General features: G+C 35.4%; 1 protein-coding gene across 1 annotated transcript in view; it reads right to left on the minus strand.

Annotated features, from left to right (window-relative positions):
- Positions 1-13397, minus strand: part of CARNMT1 (carnosine N-methyltransferase 1) — a 37714-nt gene that overhangs the window by 20410 nt on the left and 3907 nt on the right. The window contains exons 2-3 of the mRNA XM_037491644.2: positions 7861-8056; positions 6867-7030 (exon numbers count right to left, since the gene is read on the minus strand). Of these exons, the coding sequence (XP_037347541.1) occupies positions 6867-7030; positions 7861-8056 (360 nt within the window). The remainder of the gene's footprint in view (positions 1-6866; positions 7031-7860; positions 8057-13397) is intronic.

Genomic DNA, 13397 nt, shown 5'->3' on the forward strand with positions numbered 1-13397 from the left:
ATATTATGATATCTGACATATGATATCCCTTCTTTTAAAGGCAGTATATTCCCCTTCACTTTTATAGCTTTGATTATTTCAGGGAAGGGAAATGGGCTGCTGAGTAATAATTACAGGAAGGAGACTTTTTATCCTTAAAATTTTCTAAATTTTGTGACTTGTGAAAATTTTATAAATTTTAATTATTTTCTTATAAAATAACCTATTTGCATGATTAAGAATTCATCTTTTTTTCAGATTACTTTGTCAATAAAAACAGATAAATCACACTAAAATACTACTCTGTGCTAGTTTACCAAGTACCTTTAACAATGACATGTGGTATGGCTGACACTGTTATGCTGATTGGATACCATGTTAATATACACAATTGTGAGTATGAACAAAATCATGTTTGAAGTGCTAGAAATGTTCACGTAAGATTTGGCAAATTATGCGAACCTGTCTAGCACTTTAAACATCATAGTCAGATGTGTATCCTATGCCTAATACAAAATGGATCAAAGACCCATGCTTAGCAACTAAAACTATAAAACTCTTCGAAGAAAATATTGGGGGCCTCCCTAGTGGTGCAAAGGGGTTAAGTCTCAGTGTTATCAAGCTATAGGCAGCCACTGCAGCACAAGTTGGATCCTTGGCCAGGGAGCTGACCCACATGGTGCAGCAGACCTGTCTCACCTACTGCTCCCCTAAGCAGTGTATTTCAGTAGATCTGCCTGTTCTGCTCCCCACTCTATCTCTGGTGAATCCTCACACACATACCCCCCACCTCTGGCCTACACCCCAGTTCTTATATGCATAAATAAATAAAAATAAATCTTTAGGGCTTCCCCGGTGGCGCAGCGGTTGAGCGCAGGGTTGCGAAGCTGCCCGCAGCCTCTGCAGTGCCGGTTCGATCCCCGGCTGCTCCCCGGCCACCAGAGGAGGGTCCCACATGGCGTGCAGACCTCTCCTGCCGCCCGCTGCTCCCCTCAGCAGTGTACTGCGGTCCTTCTGCCTGTTCTGCATCCTGCTCTGACTCTGGTGAATTCTCTCACCCTCCCGCGCTTCTGACTGTACCCAGTGCTTGTATGAATAAATAAATAAATCTTAAAAAAAAAATTGGAAAAAAAAAGTGTATCTTTAAAAAAAAAAAAAAATCTTTAAAAAAACAAAAGAAAATATTGGGGACAATCTTCATGACACAGATTTGGCAACGAGTTCATAGATGTGACATGAAAAGCACAAACAACCAAACAAAAAAAAAATTGAACTTCTATAAAATAATAAAATTTTGTACATCAAAGGACACATTTAAGAAAATAAAAAGGCAAACAATGGTAGAAAACATTTGTAAATTATATGACAAGGGAGTAATAATATGTGCAAAAAATCAAAGATCACACAACTCATCTATAACAATTCAGACATAATAAAAAAATAAAAAGTATGAATAAAGCTCAAAAATAAGGAACTCCAAGCATATACTATGTCCTTATCTATAAAATGTAAACACAAAATGCATTAACATATCTACAGACACTAAAAATGTAAATTAAAAGTTTATCACATGAGTACTATAAATGCTCAAGTATTTCTAATAGCTGAAGTATTTGAAATTTGCCTGGCTTTGAAGCCCATGAATAAACTTCTGAAAAACATATTAAAAAATTTTCTCCTGGGCCTCCTGGTGGCGCCGGTTGAGCGCTGGGTTGCGAAGCTGCCCGCAGCCTCTGCAGCGCCAGTTCGATCCCCGGCTGCTCCCTGGCCACCGGAGGAGTGTCCCGCATGGCGCGCAGACCTCTCCTGCCGCCCGCTGCTCCCCTCAGCAGTGTACTTCAGTCCTTCTGCCTGCTCTGCTCCCCACTCCTGCGCTTCTGACTGTACCCAGTGCTTGTATAAATAAATAAATAGATAAATAAATAGATAGATAAATCTTTAAAAAATTTTTTTTCTCCTAATTTATATCAATATAGCACAAAGCAAAAAAGGTAGTGAATAACCTATATCACTTAATCTTGTACACATCAGATATGCAAAAATAAATAAATAAAAATAAACAGTGGTCTTTTTTTAAGTGATAACATAAATGGAAAAAGGATAAATTCATCTATACTTCCAACATTACTAGTTTACTGGGCTATTTCAGAACACTACAAATTTGAAGAAATATTTATAGAACTGAAAGTCAGTTGCATCTTATCAACATGGAATAAAAAAGTAATGAAATCCATTATCTCTTCAACTGTGTGTTCAAAAGGTAATTTTAGCACAGCATGTCAAAAAATTACTGGTGATAACTACTGGGTACTTTTCTTAACATTTATTCAGCTAAAGACAGTGTACACAGCATATAGACATATAGGTATTCTAACAAGGTGGATTAGCAACTGTCACATATTAAAGGCTGACTAAACAACGAAAAAGCTTAAATCCTATCCTTTGCAGATAACAATATCATTATACCAGTGGTTTCCTGTACATATAAGTAGTTCATTTATGACTGAAGAAGTAACTTGAAAGTATTTCTTGCCTTGAAAGTATTTCTTTTTTTTTTTTTTAAATATTTCTTAATATTGCAAAGATCTTCCTATTTTTCTTCTGCAAGAAAGATACTAAAATCAATGTGCATGAAACAAAAGGTGAGATGGAGATGGAATTAAGAAACTATTTTGCTTTTTTACAAAGTTACCATATTGCTTTCACTGCCATATTTCTAGACAGTAAATTTATGGACAAATTTTTCTTAATTGTTTGAAGCAGCTCATCATGCACTTATAATATAAATTAAAAACACTTAAGAGATTCACTTAGGCCCCTCATACTGGTAGCTTGCAAAAGAGGAATGAATGCCTTTTTTGTGGTTGCCAACATTCTTTGCGAGTTTCTACTGTTCCTTTATGTACCGTACCAGGCATCTGATCAAAAAATTATAAAACATCCATGGAAGAAAATGTAATCTACTGTTATGGAAGTGTTAACAGAGCTGATCTACAAAGAGCATATTGTTGGACTTAAACATAACCATAAAAAATATACTAAAGCATTAAATGGTAGATCAAATATACAAATAGGAAATTTCAGCAGAGAGATACACACACAGGAAAATATATGTACAACATGGAGAAGTATTAGGAAAAAAAAATTTTAAATACTATCAGGGATAAGTATTTCAAAAGGCTTATCATGGGAATGACATAATAAAAGGCAGAAAACTTCAAATAAGTTCAACAGAAACTCTCCAAATATAAATATAAAAGTTAGGAGGGAAGGGTTGTATGAAAAAAAAAAAAAACACTTAAAACCTAAAAGAAAATATCAAATAGTTTTGCATGAACCAGAGTCATAGAAGAGAAGGAAATAGAGAAAAAGGTAGGAGAAATATATGAAGAAGTAAGGCAAAGAATTTTTATTTCATGATCTACACAAACCCAAACCCTAAGAAACAAAGCAAATTCCAAGCAGGATAAACATAACAAAAACCATATCTAGGCACCCTTAGTCAAAATTGTTGACAACCAAAGGTTGGGTGTGGGGTAGAGAGAATGAAAGTAGTAACTACTTAATGTGTATAGGATTTATTCTGGGTTGATGAAAATGTTTTAGAACTATGTAAGGGTAATGGATACACAATCTTGCGAATGTACTAAATGCCACTGAATTGTTTAAACTGGTTACTTTTGTTATGGGCATCTCACTTCAATTTTCAAAAATGGGGGAAGACATAAATATACAATTTTCAAAATAAGAAAAGATACATTAGCTATTAAACAAATGAAGATCTTCTACTTCATTCTTAAAAGAGAAATCTTAATTAAAAGTATGCCAAGATATAAATTCGCACCCATCAGACTGACAAATGTACAAAAGGTTGAAAATACAGTATGGTTGGTATGGCTCTGAGTAAAAACACTCATACATTGTTGGTAGAAAGGCAAAACAATATACCCATACAGGAATATGTGACAATAATTGTGGCAGACAGATTCTCAATTGTGACCCCAGCCCTTGGTGTTCATATATATTATAATCCCCACCCCTAAATATATGTGGGACCTATGACTTGCTTGAAACAGTTGCCATTCCTGTGATGTTAAAAAAAGACTCCACTTAGAAGAGCTTGCTTGCTCAAAAGACTCTCCTTGCTGACTCAGTGAGGTAAGTGGCTTATAAAACAAGCATCTGAAGTGGTCTCTAGGAGTAGCAGCAGAAGTCCAGACCAGAGTCAACAAAGTCAGGGCCCTCAGACCTACAAGCACAATGAGAACACATTCTGCCAGCATGAATGAGTTTAGAAGCAGATGTTTCCACTATCAAGCCTTCAGATGAGAGCAAAGCCCAGCAAACATCCTGATTGTATCCCCATAAGACCTGAAATAGATCACCAGTTAAATCATGCCCAGACCTCACAGAAGCTTTGAAATAATGTTTCTCTAAGCGGTTAAATTTGTGGCAAATTGTTGCACAATAAGATAATATACTAATCAGGTTGCATTTACTGTTTTTTTTTTTTTTTTAAAGATTTGTCCATTTATTTTCATAAGAGAGCTGGGGTACAGGCCAGATCCCATAGCTAAGAATTTACACTAAAAATGCAGTCAACAATATGAAAGTATTTATCGAAGGTTATTAATTTTAGTATTGTTTATACTGGTGAAGTAATTGAGATAGATCAGAGTAGAGGAAAAATATTATTAGCAAATTCTGAATTCCTTTTGGTAGGTTTGTTTTTCATAGTGGTATAGATTCTGAAATTTCTCCCATGCACTATAGGATTGAGCGACTGAGTAATGCACTGATGTTGTTAGCAGCCAGGGTTCTCACAGTGGCAGAAGGCAGAAAGCAACACAGAAAACGCTAAAGAAGAACCCTAAGGAAATAGTTTTGGAACGGTAGATTAATAGTACAAACTCATGATTTCCAATATATATTTATGTACATGTATATGTGGTCTTTCCTCTGAAAGGCATATGCAAAGACACCTAAGGAATAATAAACAGGCCTAGTACCAGATCTTGGTTTTTGCATACCATTGGAAAAACACCCAATTCCAGAGCTGAAGTAGGGAAAATAACAAAATGGGGCTAAATTCTTTATGTGCCAAAAAATTAAGGCATGCTAGAAGGACATAGGAGCCAATTTGGAAGGGTCTCCTGCTAGCCAACTCCGAGGAAATCTGAACAAAAGAAAAAACAAGTTATGAATTGTAACTCATTGACTAACATAGAAACCATGAGTGTTTCCAGATAAAAAGCACATAAATACAAAAGAATACTGACTGATATTTGTACAGCTGGAAAATTACCATTCTACAACCAGGTCCAATTTGTGCATGCAAGAACCAACAGCTGATTAATTCTAAGGGGGGAAAAGTTTGAGAAGGAGCAGGGATATTAACTGCATGGTCTTGAAGTGTCGCCCCAGAAATTCCAAGAAGAGAAACAGTAACAAAACATAGAGAAACTTATTAACAGCTTGATTGGATTATCAAAATTAAAATCATCAATGATGAGCTAAGAGTCAATCTATGTCTCTGAATATGATATCCTGAACGGACATAAATCACATACACAATATTTTAACTGGGGTTATGTCATCTAGACCTGATCATGAAGAAACCACACAATTTCAATATGAGAAATATTCTATAAAATAACTTCCTTGTATTCTTCAATAAATGTCAATGTCAAAAAAAAAAAGTGTTCCAGACTAAAGATGAATGCAAGACAATGAAAATGAAATATAATATTCTGGTTGGATTCTAGACCGGATAGAAAAATAAGTGTCAGAAAGGACTGTATCAGGATAATATATGAAAACTTGAATATAGACTATAGATTAGATAACAGTATTTAACATTTAAATTTCCACAATCTGGTAACTGTACTTTGCTTGTGTAAGAGAATACCCATTCTTAAGAAATAAACTCTGAAGTAGTAATCAGTTAAAAATATGACATACACAAACTAATCTCTCAAATGGTTTAGGTAATTATGCAAATATATGGTTTTAGACATATACATAAATCAGTAGAAGGAAAGAGGGAAGTAGGAAGAGAAAACAGAACAAATGTAAAACTGTTAATTAGGGGATTTAGGTAAAGTATACAGGAGCTCTCTGTACAATTCATGAAACTTAACTGTAATTTTGAAGTTACTTCAAAATAAAAAGTTTTTAAAGAGAGAAGACACAGACATTATGTATTGAAATTTCTGGAAGAATATACCTAAATTAATATCAACTACTAAGAAGGTGAAGGAGGTAACAAAAAGCTGGCTCCTCACAAAGAGTCTATAAATGACAGTTAATTCTACCCAGTAGTTCTCTTTAAATATTAAGTCAGGAGCTCCTGAACTGTGATTCATGGACGCCGGTTCTATGACAGAATTCAATGGGTCTGTAAAGGGATAACTATTTCAAAATAACTGGTTTCTCTGTAATCCAATACATTTTATTTTATTCATTTATAAATGTTATTCTGAAAAGACCATATGCTTCAGACTCCCCAAGGTTTCCATGGCACACACACACACAAAATTACTGCTCCCATTTGCTTACAAATATGTCATAATGAGGAAAATTCAAGCTCATATCCCTTTGTTCTATTACAAAAAGACAGACATCACTGATAATGAACAATCACTCTAAACTTTTTTTTATTTAATTTCTAGGTAGAAATTCCCATAAGTGCTAGAATGAAAAATTATTCAAAATGTTAGTGCACTCACAAAGCATTCAAGGATAAATAAAACACCTCACATCCATACATGCAAAACAAATGGGCACACAGCAACTATAAAAATGAATCAAGACTGTGAAATGTCTTATAGAGAAATTTAGTTTTTACCAATCTTAAAGAAATTGGTCAAAAACAAGATACTATTTACCATCTCTCTTTTGGAAAATTTTTTAAAATTTCTTTAATGATTGGTTGGTAGCAGGCATCCCTTTCTGTTTTCCCAGTTTCACTCCAGTCTCTCACAAATTGCTTCAATGTGGATTTTAACTTATCCATATCAAATGTAGATGCTGGCATAATCTTTCCATGCCCCTGTTAAAAAAAAACAGAAATCAATTAGCTTCTGAGAAAATAATCAATTCTGAATATGGCCAAATAGGCAAGCTACTAAGGGGCTAAATAGATGGTTTAGTGCATAAATCACTAGCCTCTCACCTCAACCGGGGTTCAAGTGCAGCTTGAGATCCTAAATGAATAGAGTTTGGTGGTCTCACTTCTACCCTCAATAGATTAAGGTCCATTAATCATGAAACCACCACATAATTAAGCAGTCTTTACTCAGGAGAGGACCAGAACTGAGCTGCTATGGAGATCGAACATCCTCTCCTTAAGAGAGGGAAGAAAAATCCCTCCAGGTCATTGATGGGGCAGCATGGAGAGGCTCACACTGGAGTGACCCAACTGTATCTACCCTGTGGATACAAAAAGAGACCTTCAGTTTCTAATACTGCCAGTCCCTTGAGATTTCTAAGTGAAAATTAATTTCCTAAAGTAAAAGATGACTAACAATAGCTACAAAAAACTAAAAATGAGTTTAGCAAGGGAAATAATTTTACATAGCTAGTAAAGTTGTTTATAAAATTTAAGCTAACTCTACATGCCAGAACAGTCAGAACACCGTGTGAACAATATATTAAAATGCCAATAATTTAAGTATATCTTTAAAAAGCAAAACCTGAGCAAATCTGGTTTCTGGCACAGTATTCTATTAAACATCATCAAATGACTGAACATAAGTGAAAGCATTTTCTGACTACAGCAAATAACCAGTGCAAAATTATAAAAATGAGATTCAGAAAGATAAAAGACCTCACATATAGAGGTTAAATCCTAAAATAAAAATAGAACAAACTTTCACATACATCTTCTCCATATTCTTTATTTTCAAACATATGTATGCAATCATTCACAATGGTCAGTAGTATTTCTTGATTATGATCAATGCATTTCCGTATCTTGTCCAAGTGAAGAAGAAACTGAGGAAGTAGTTTCTGTTGATTAGTTGGAAGTGATCGAAACTGTCTTTCTGTTCGGTTGACTCGTTCATGCATACTGGTGCTAAAACATAAAAGGTGTGTTTTAAATTGGCAAAAGAATTCTTACCAGAGGCCAATCCTATTTTAAGTTTGTTTTTCTCTATAATTATTGCCTTATAATATTGGCTACTGTCCTGTCATTTACAGTCTTGTGGCTTCTAAAAGGATAGTTAACTTAGAAAGTTTTATATATTTTCACTTTATTACAAATTCTTCTCTATGCAATAAAATGAAGCAAATAGTTTATAACTCATAAAAGTAAAATATATGCATCAATTAGAAGGGGGAAAGGAAACACAAAGAGGATGAATATACAATAACTTTATTTTATAATTTCAATTTCCAAACTTAAAATTTTCAGCAAAACCAGTTGAATGCTTTAGATTTCTCCATTAAGTAGTAGAATTCAGCCCTGAAATTAATTTGTACATAAAAATGTTTTCAAATTACCTAAAAGTCAATCAAGTTGAATTTTTTAAAACAGCAGGAAAAATGTGATGTACTATAAAAGTAGTAAACAAATTAAAAACTGAAATTTAATAGCATTGTACACAATATTCACAATTTGTATGCTGAAAGTTTCCAGAAAGCTCTAAAGGTCACTTGGGTAATTACCTATTAATAAAATCTGAAAAGGGTACATAAATTTTAAAAGCTAAATATTACACTCATAATGAAGTTCTGTTTTACATTAATCAGATGGGTAAAACTTTAAAAAATGAAATATTGGTAAAATGTGGAATGATTATAACGTTTCTATATTGATTGATGGTGGGTACATAAATTAGTACAACCACTTTGGGAAATAATTTATTATTAGCTGGTAAAGGTTATAGGCACATTCCCCATGACCAAATGGGCACCATGAAACATGAACAATCTTCATCACAGCACTATTAGAAATAACAAACAAAAAAATCTGAAAATAACCTAAAGTCTATCACTGGTAGACTGAAGAAAAGTACAGGACAGTCATACAATGGAATGCAGCCAATAATTTAATTTGTAAATTACAGCTATAGACAATATAAAAAAAAAAGCTCAGAAATGTAAATACTTGTTGAAAAAAGCAATTTGCAGATAAATACATAATGTACAATTCCAGTTTACATAAAAATAAACCATATATTGTAGATACTAGATGTATGTAGAAAAACTACAAGGAAAGCAAGGAAGTTCTGGAAAGTTAGGTTCTTGCAGAGGAAAGGGATAAAATAATTTTATTTAAATGGGGTGGGAGGTTCAAGGGTGTTCACTACATCATTATTTATATTTTACATACATAAATGTTTCTTTTAAATACTCTTTGGCATTTACTCAATATTAAATGAAAATAATTTTTCATTTAGTTGCCTCAATCTCTATTCATCCAAATAATTCTTATTTTTGTCCACATTATTCTAATTTCTGAAGAAGTTCTTGACAAAACTTAAGAAAAAACCTGGCCATGGGCCTCCCCGGTGGCGCAGCGGTTGAGCGCTGGGTTGCGAAGCTGCCCGCAGCCTCTGCAGCGCCGGTTCGATTCCCGGCTGCTCCCCGGCCACCAGAGGAGGGTCCCACATGGTGCGCAGACCTCTCCTGCCGCCCGCTGCTCCCCTCAGCAGTGTACTTCTGTCCTTCTGCCTGCTCTGCTCCCTGCTCTGGCTCTGGTGAATTCTCTCACCCTCCCGCGCTTCTGACTGTACCCAGTGCATGTATAAACGAAACAAACGAACAAATAAATAAATAAATAAATAAAAAACATGCCTCTATAAAAAAAAAAAAGTTAAAAAAAAAAAAAAAAAAAAGAAAAAACCTGGCCATATTTTCAAAAGTTTGTGTATTGTGGTATGGTGGGGTGATGGGTTGAGGTTTGAGATCTGGGTTGCTATGTGACCTTAGCAAGTTACTTTTCTGTGCCCAGACTATTTCATATACACATATTACATATTGACAGCAATAATAATGATCATTGAAGAGTATCATTTATTGAGAAATAAATAAAAGGAACAAAACAATGCACATAGAATAAACCCAGTGCCTGAAAACACAGCAAGTGCTCAAATATACTTAGGTATGTCTGATTTATATCATGTTCACGATGAAAAACACAAGGAAAGAGTTACCAAAAATTAATAATCCCTTTTCTAGAGGCAGCCACCTCCAACTTTTGACATACTTCTCTATTTTGTTAAGACAAAGTCATCTAGTATCTTTCAAAAAGTGGAAAACAGACCACCAGATCACTTGGAAGCAGTTAGAAAGAGAGAATGTAAGGCCCTATCGGCCTACTGCAATGGAATCTGCTGTTTAAAAGGATCTCCAACTGATTCACATGCACATTAAAGTTTGAAAAGCACTTGTAATTCTTTACTCTTACGAAAAGAATTTTCTCAGGTCAGAAGTATTCACAAATGACTATATGATAAATGACTATAATAACTGTTCATCATTCTACCTAATGCAACTAGAATACACTTAGCTATTTCTCAAACATTAAACATTTAGATACTTTCACTTGTCTATATAAATAACATTTTGTGTTCAAAATCTATCTGAAATTTGGGGGAGAAGGGGATACCTCAGATTCCCCAAGTATTAAGACTCTTGATACAAACTAATTTTCAGAAATATTGTATCAATTCATATTTCCATCAGTAGAGTATGATACTAAAAGAAATGTGTGGGCATCCCTGGTGGCACAGCAATTGAGCGCTGGGTTGTGAAGCTGCCCGCAGCCTCTGCAATGCCGGTTTGACCCCCAGCAACCGGGTGAGGGTCCACAGAGTACGCAGACCTCTCCTGCCACCCGCTGCTCCCCTCAGCAGTGTACTTCGTCAGTCTGCCTGTTCTGCTCTCCGCTCTGGCTCTGGTGAATTCTCTCACCCTCCCGCGCTTCTGACTGTACCCAGTGCTTGTATAAATAAAAAATAAAATCTTTTTTTAAAAAAATAAATAAATAAAAGAAATATGTAAAGTGGTTAATAGTAACGATTGGTAAACAGCAGAGTTGCAACAGTTTACAAATTGTCAATAGTTGCTAAGTCTCTCTGTACTTCATTTCTAGTATTCCAGGGCACTGGGTGTCCTAGAACCTTCCTCTCATCACATCTCAAAATTCATCTTACCCAAAACTGCACTTCTATGTGACTGATATTGGTGAATGGTACACCATATATCCACTAAAGTCAGAAACAAGTAATCCTAAAATGCCTCTTCTCATACCCTCCATAACCAAAAAGCTTGAGGTCCTTTTGATTCTATTTCATGTAACTATCTGCAATTTACCCCCTTACAAAGTTTTACACTTTCAGGCCTTCAATGTCTCCCAAAGATTACCAAGAAGTCTTCTACATAGGAACACTGTCTACAACTAAACCCCATCTCCCAGCCCCCCAACAGAAGAACTCCTCTAAAACTGATCTCTTATCTGTCAACCATTTAATCTCCATATTTCAGCATATGTAAAAGGCAGTCAATAAATGTTGAGGTAGCTTTCTTAGTCTCCATGGAGACTACCTATTTCCATGACTGAAAAAGAGATGAGAATAGTTATGAGTTAGTCAGAAGAGCCTATACACACCAGTTGTTATTTCCTGATAAAATGAAATAACTACACAAGCAGGATGAGATACAGCATATCCCTTAGCCCCCTTGGACCACCACCCTTGATGGTGTTCCAAACCATTCACAATGTCACATCCATAGTGACTTTCTTAAAATAGGTGGTTTTACCAAAGTTGAGAAAAGAGTCCACTTCTTACTATACTATAAACAGTATAACTAACTTCACTATTCTGAAAATTCTCACACTGTCAATATGCTTTAAGGTAGGGGTGGACAAACTGGCTCAGAAGCTATTTGTTCCTTTTTTTTCTTTCTTTTTTTGTACAAAGAATTTGCTGGAACAGAGCTACACGTATTTGTTTACATATTGTCTAAAGTTGCCTCTATGGAAGAGCAGAATTGAATAGCTCTAACAGAGGCCACCTGCTCCTTAGAGCTTAAAATATACATTAAAATATCACCTGGCCCTTTAAAGAAAGTTTGCCAAAACTGCTTTAAAGGAATGTTTTACAACTTTCAGATTCTGAACTCAGCAGCAAGAGGCCAAATCCTCTGGAAGCTAAGGGGAGAAAGTAGAACCAGTCATATATTCTCTCAAGATAGTTTACCTCCAGCTTTCTCTAGAAAGCTGGTGTCAGCAATGGCCCAAACTCCCGACTTACTCACTTTTCATCACAATGGGTCTGACTATGCATCAGAGCCAAAGACCGCTTCTGCATTTGAACTACTTCAGAACCCAAACAGGAAAGCACTTTTTCTGAGAAGCCCATATCAATAATTTAATATATTTATTAAATAACCAATTAAGATTGTCTTACTAGTGTATCACTGCTTACTAATGCAAGATAAAATTTCAGTGACTAATCTTGGTTTGGGGGGCCAGACGCTACCACAATTTGGCTGTGTAACCCCAGGCAAGTTGCTCATTTCTTTATATGCCTCAAGCAAGTTGCTCATTTCTTTATATGCCTATCTCCTCACCTATAAAAATGAGTTCTAAATCCCAATTTAAAAAAAATCCCTCCTAACTACTATTTCTAAAATTAGGACATTTCTGACAAGGTCTTTTATAGTAATTTCTATATGACCAGGTATCTTTATTTATAACAGAAGTGGTATTTTAGTGTCAGTTTCTACTATTTTCTACATGTTCTACTATTAGTCAGTACAATGCTATAACCCTTTGACATTGTTAGAACATCATCTAAGCAAAATCTGTAGAAATCACAAAATTAGAAGCCTATGAAAAGAGAAAACATTAATCAAAAGACTTTTCTTGCCTTCTGATCTTTTTTTTATTAAAGATTTTTATATTTTATTTATACAAGAACTGGGGTACAGGCCAGATGTGCAAGAGGGTGAGAGGATTCACCAGAGACAGAGTGGGGAACAGAGCAGGCAGACTGATGAAATACACTGCTGAGGGGAGTTGCGGGCGAGGCAAGAGAGGTCTGCTGCGCCATGTGGGTTTCTTCCTGGCTGGCTGGGATCGAACCCGTGCTGCAGAGGCTGCAGACAGCTTCACAGTGCAGAGCTTAACTGCCTGCGCCACCAGGAAGGCCCTACCCTCTGATCTTTCATCTAAACCTCCTATATATTGGCTAAAATACATTCAGCAGTAAAACCAAATTCTTCAAAATTTGGAAATATGCTGAAGGCCTAGAATAGGATTGTCCATCAGAACTTCCTGCAATGATGGAAAGGCTCATACCTCCATTATCCAGCACAGCACACAACAGCACACAACAGGGTACTGAGCACTGAAATGTGGCTTTTCAGATGAAGGGAACGAATCTAAAATTTACTAAATTAGCTTA

Source organism: Talpa occidentalis, unplaced genomic scaffold, assembly GCF_014898055.3.
Source record: "Talpa occidentalis isolate TD23 unplaced genomic scaffold, MPIMG_talOcc4v2.1 talOcc4.7, whole genome shotgun sequence".
NCBI classification, from domain to species: Eukaryota; Metazoa; Chordata; class Mammalia; order Eulipotyphla; family Talpidae; genus Talpa; species Talpa occidentalis.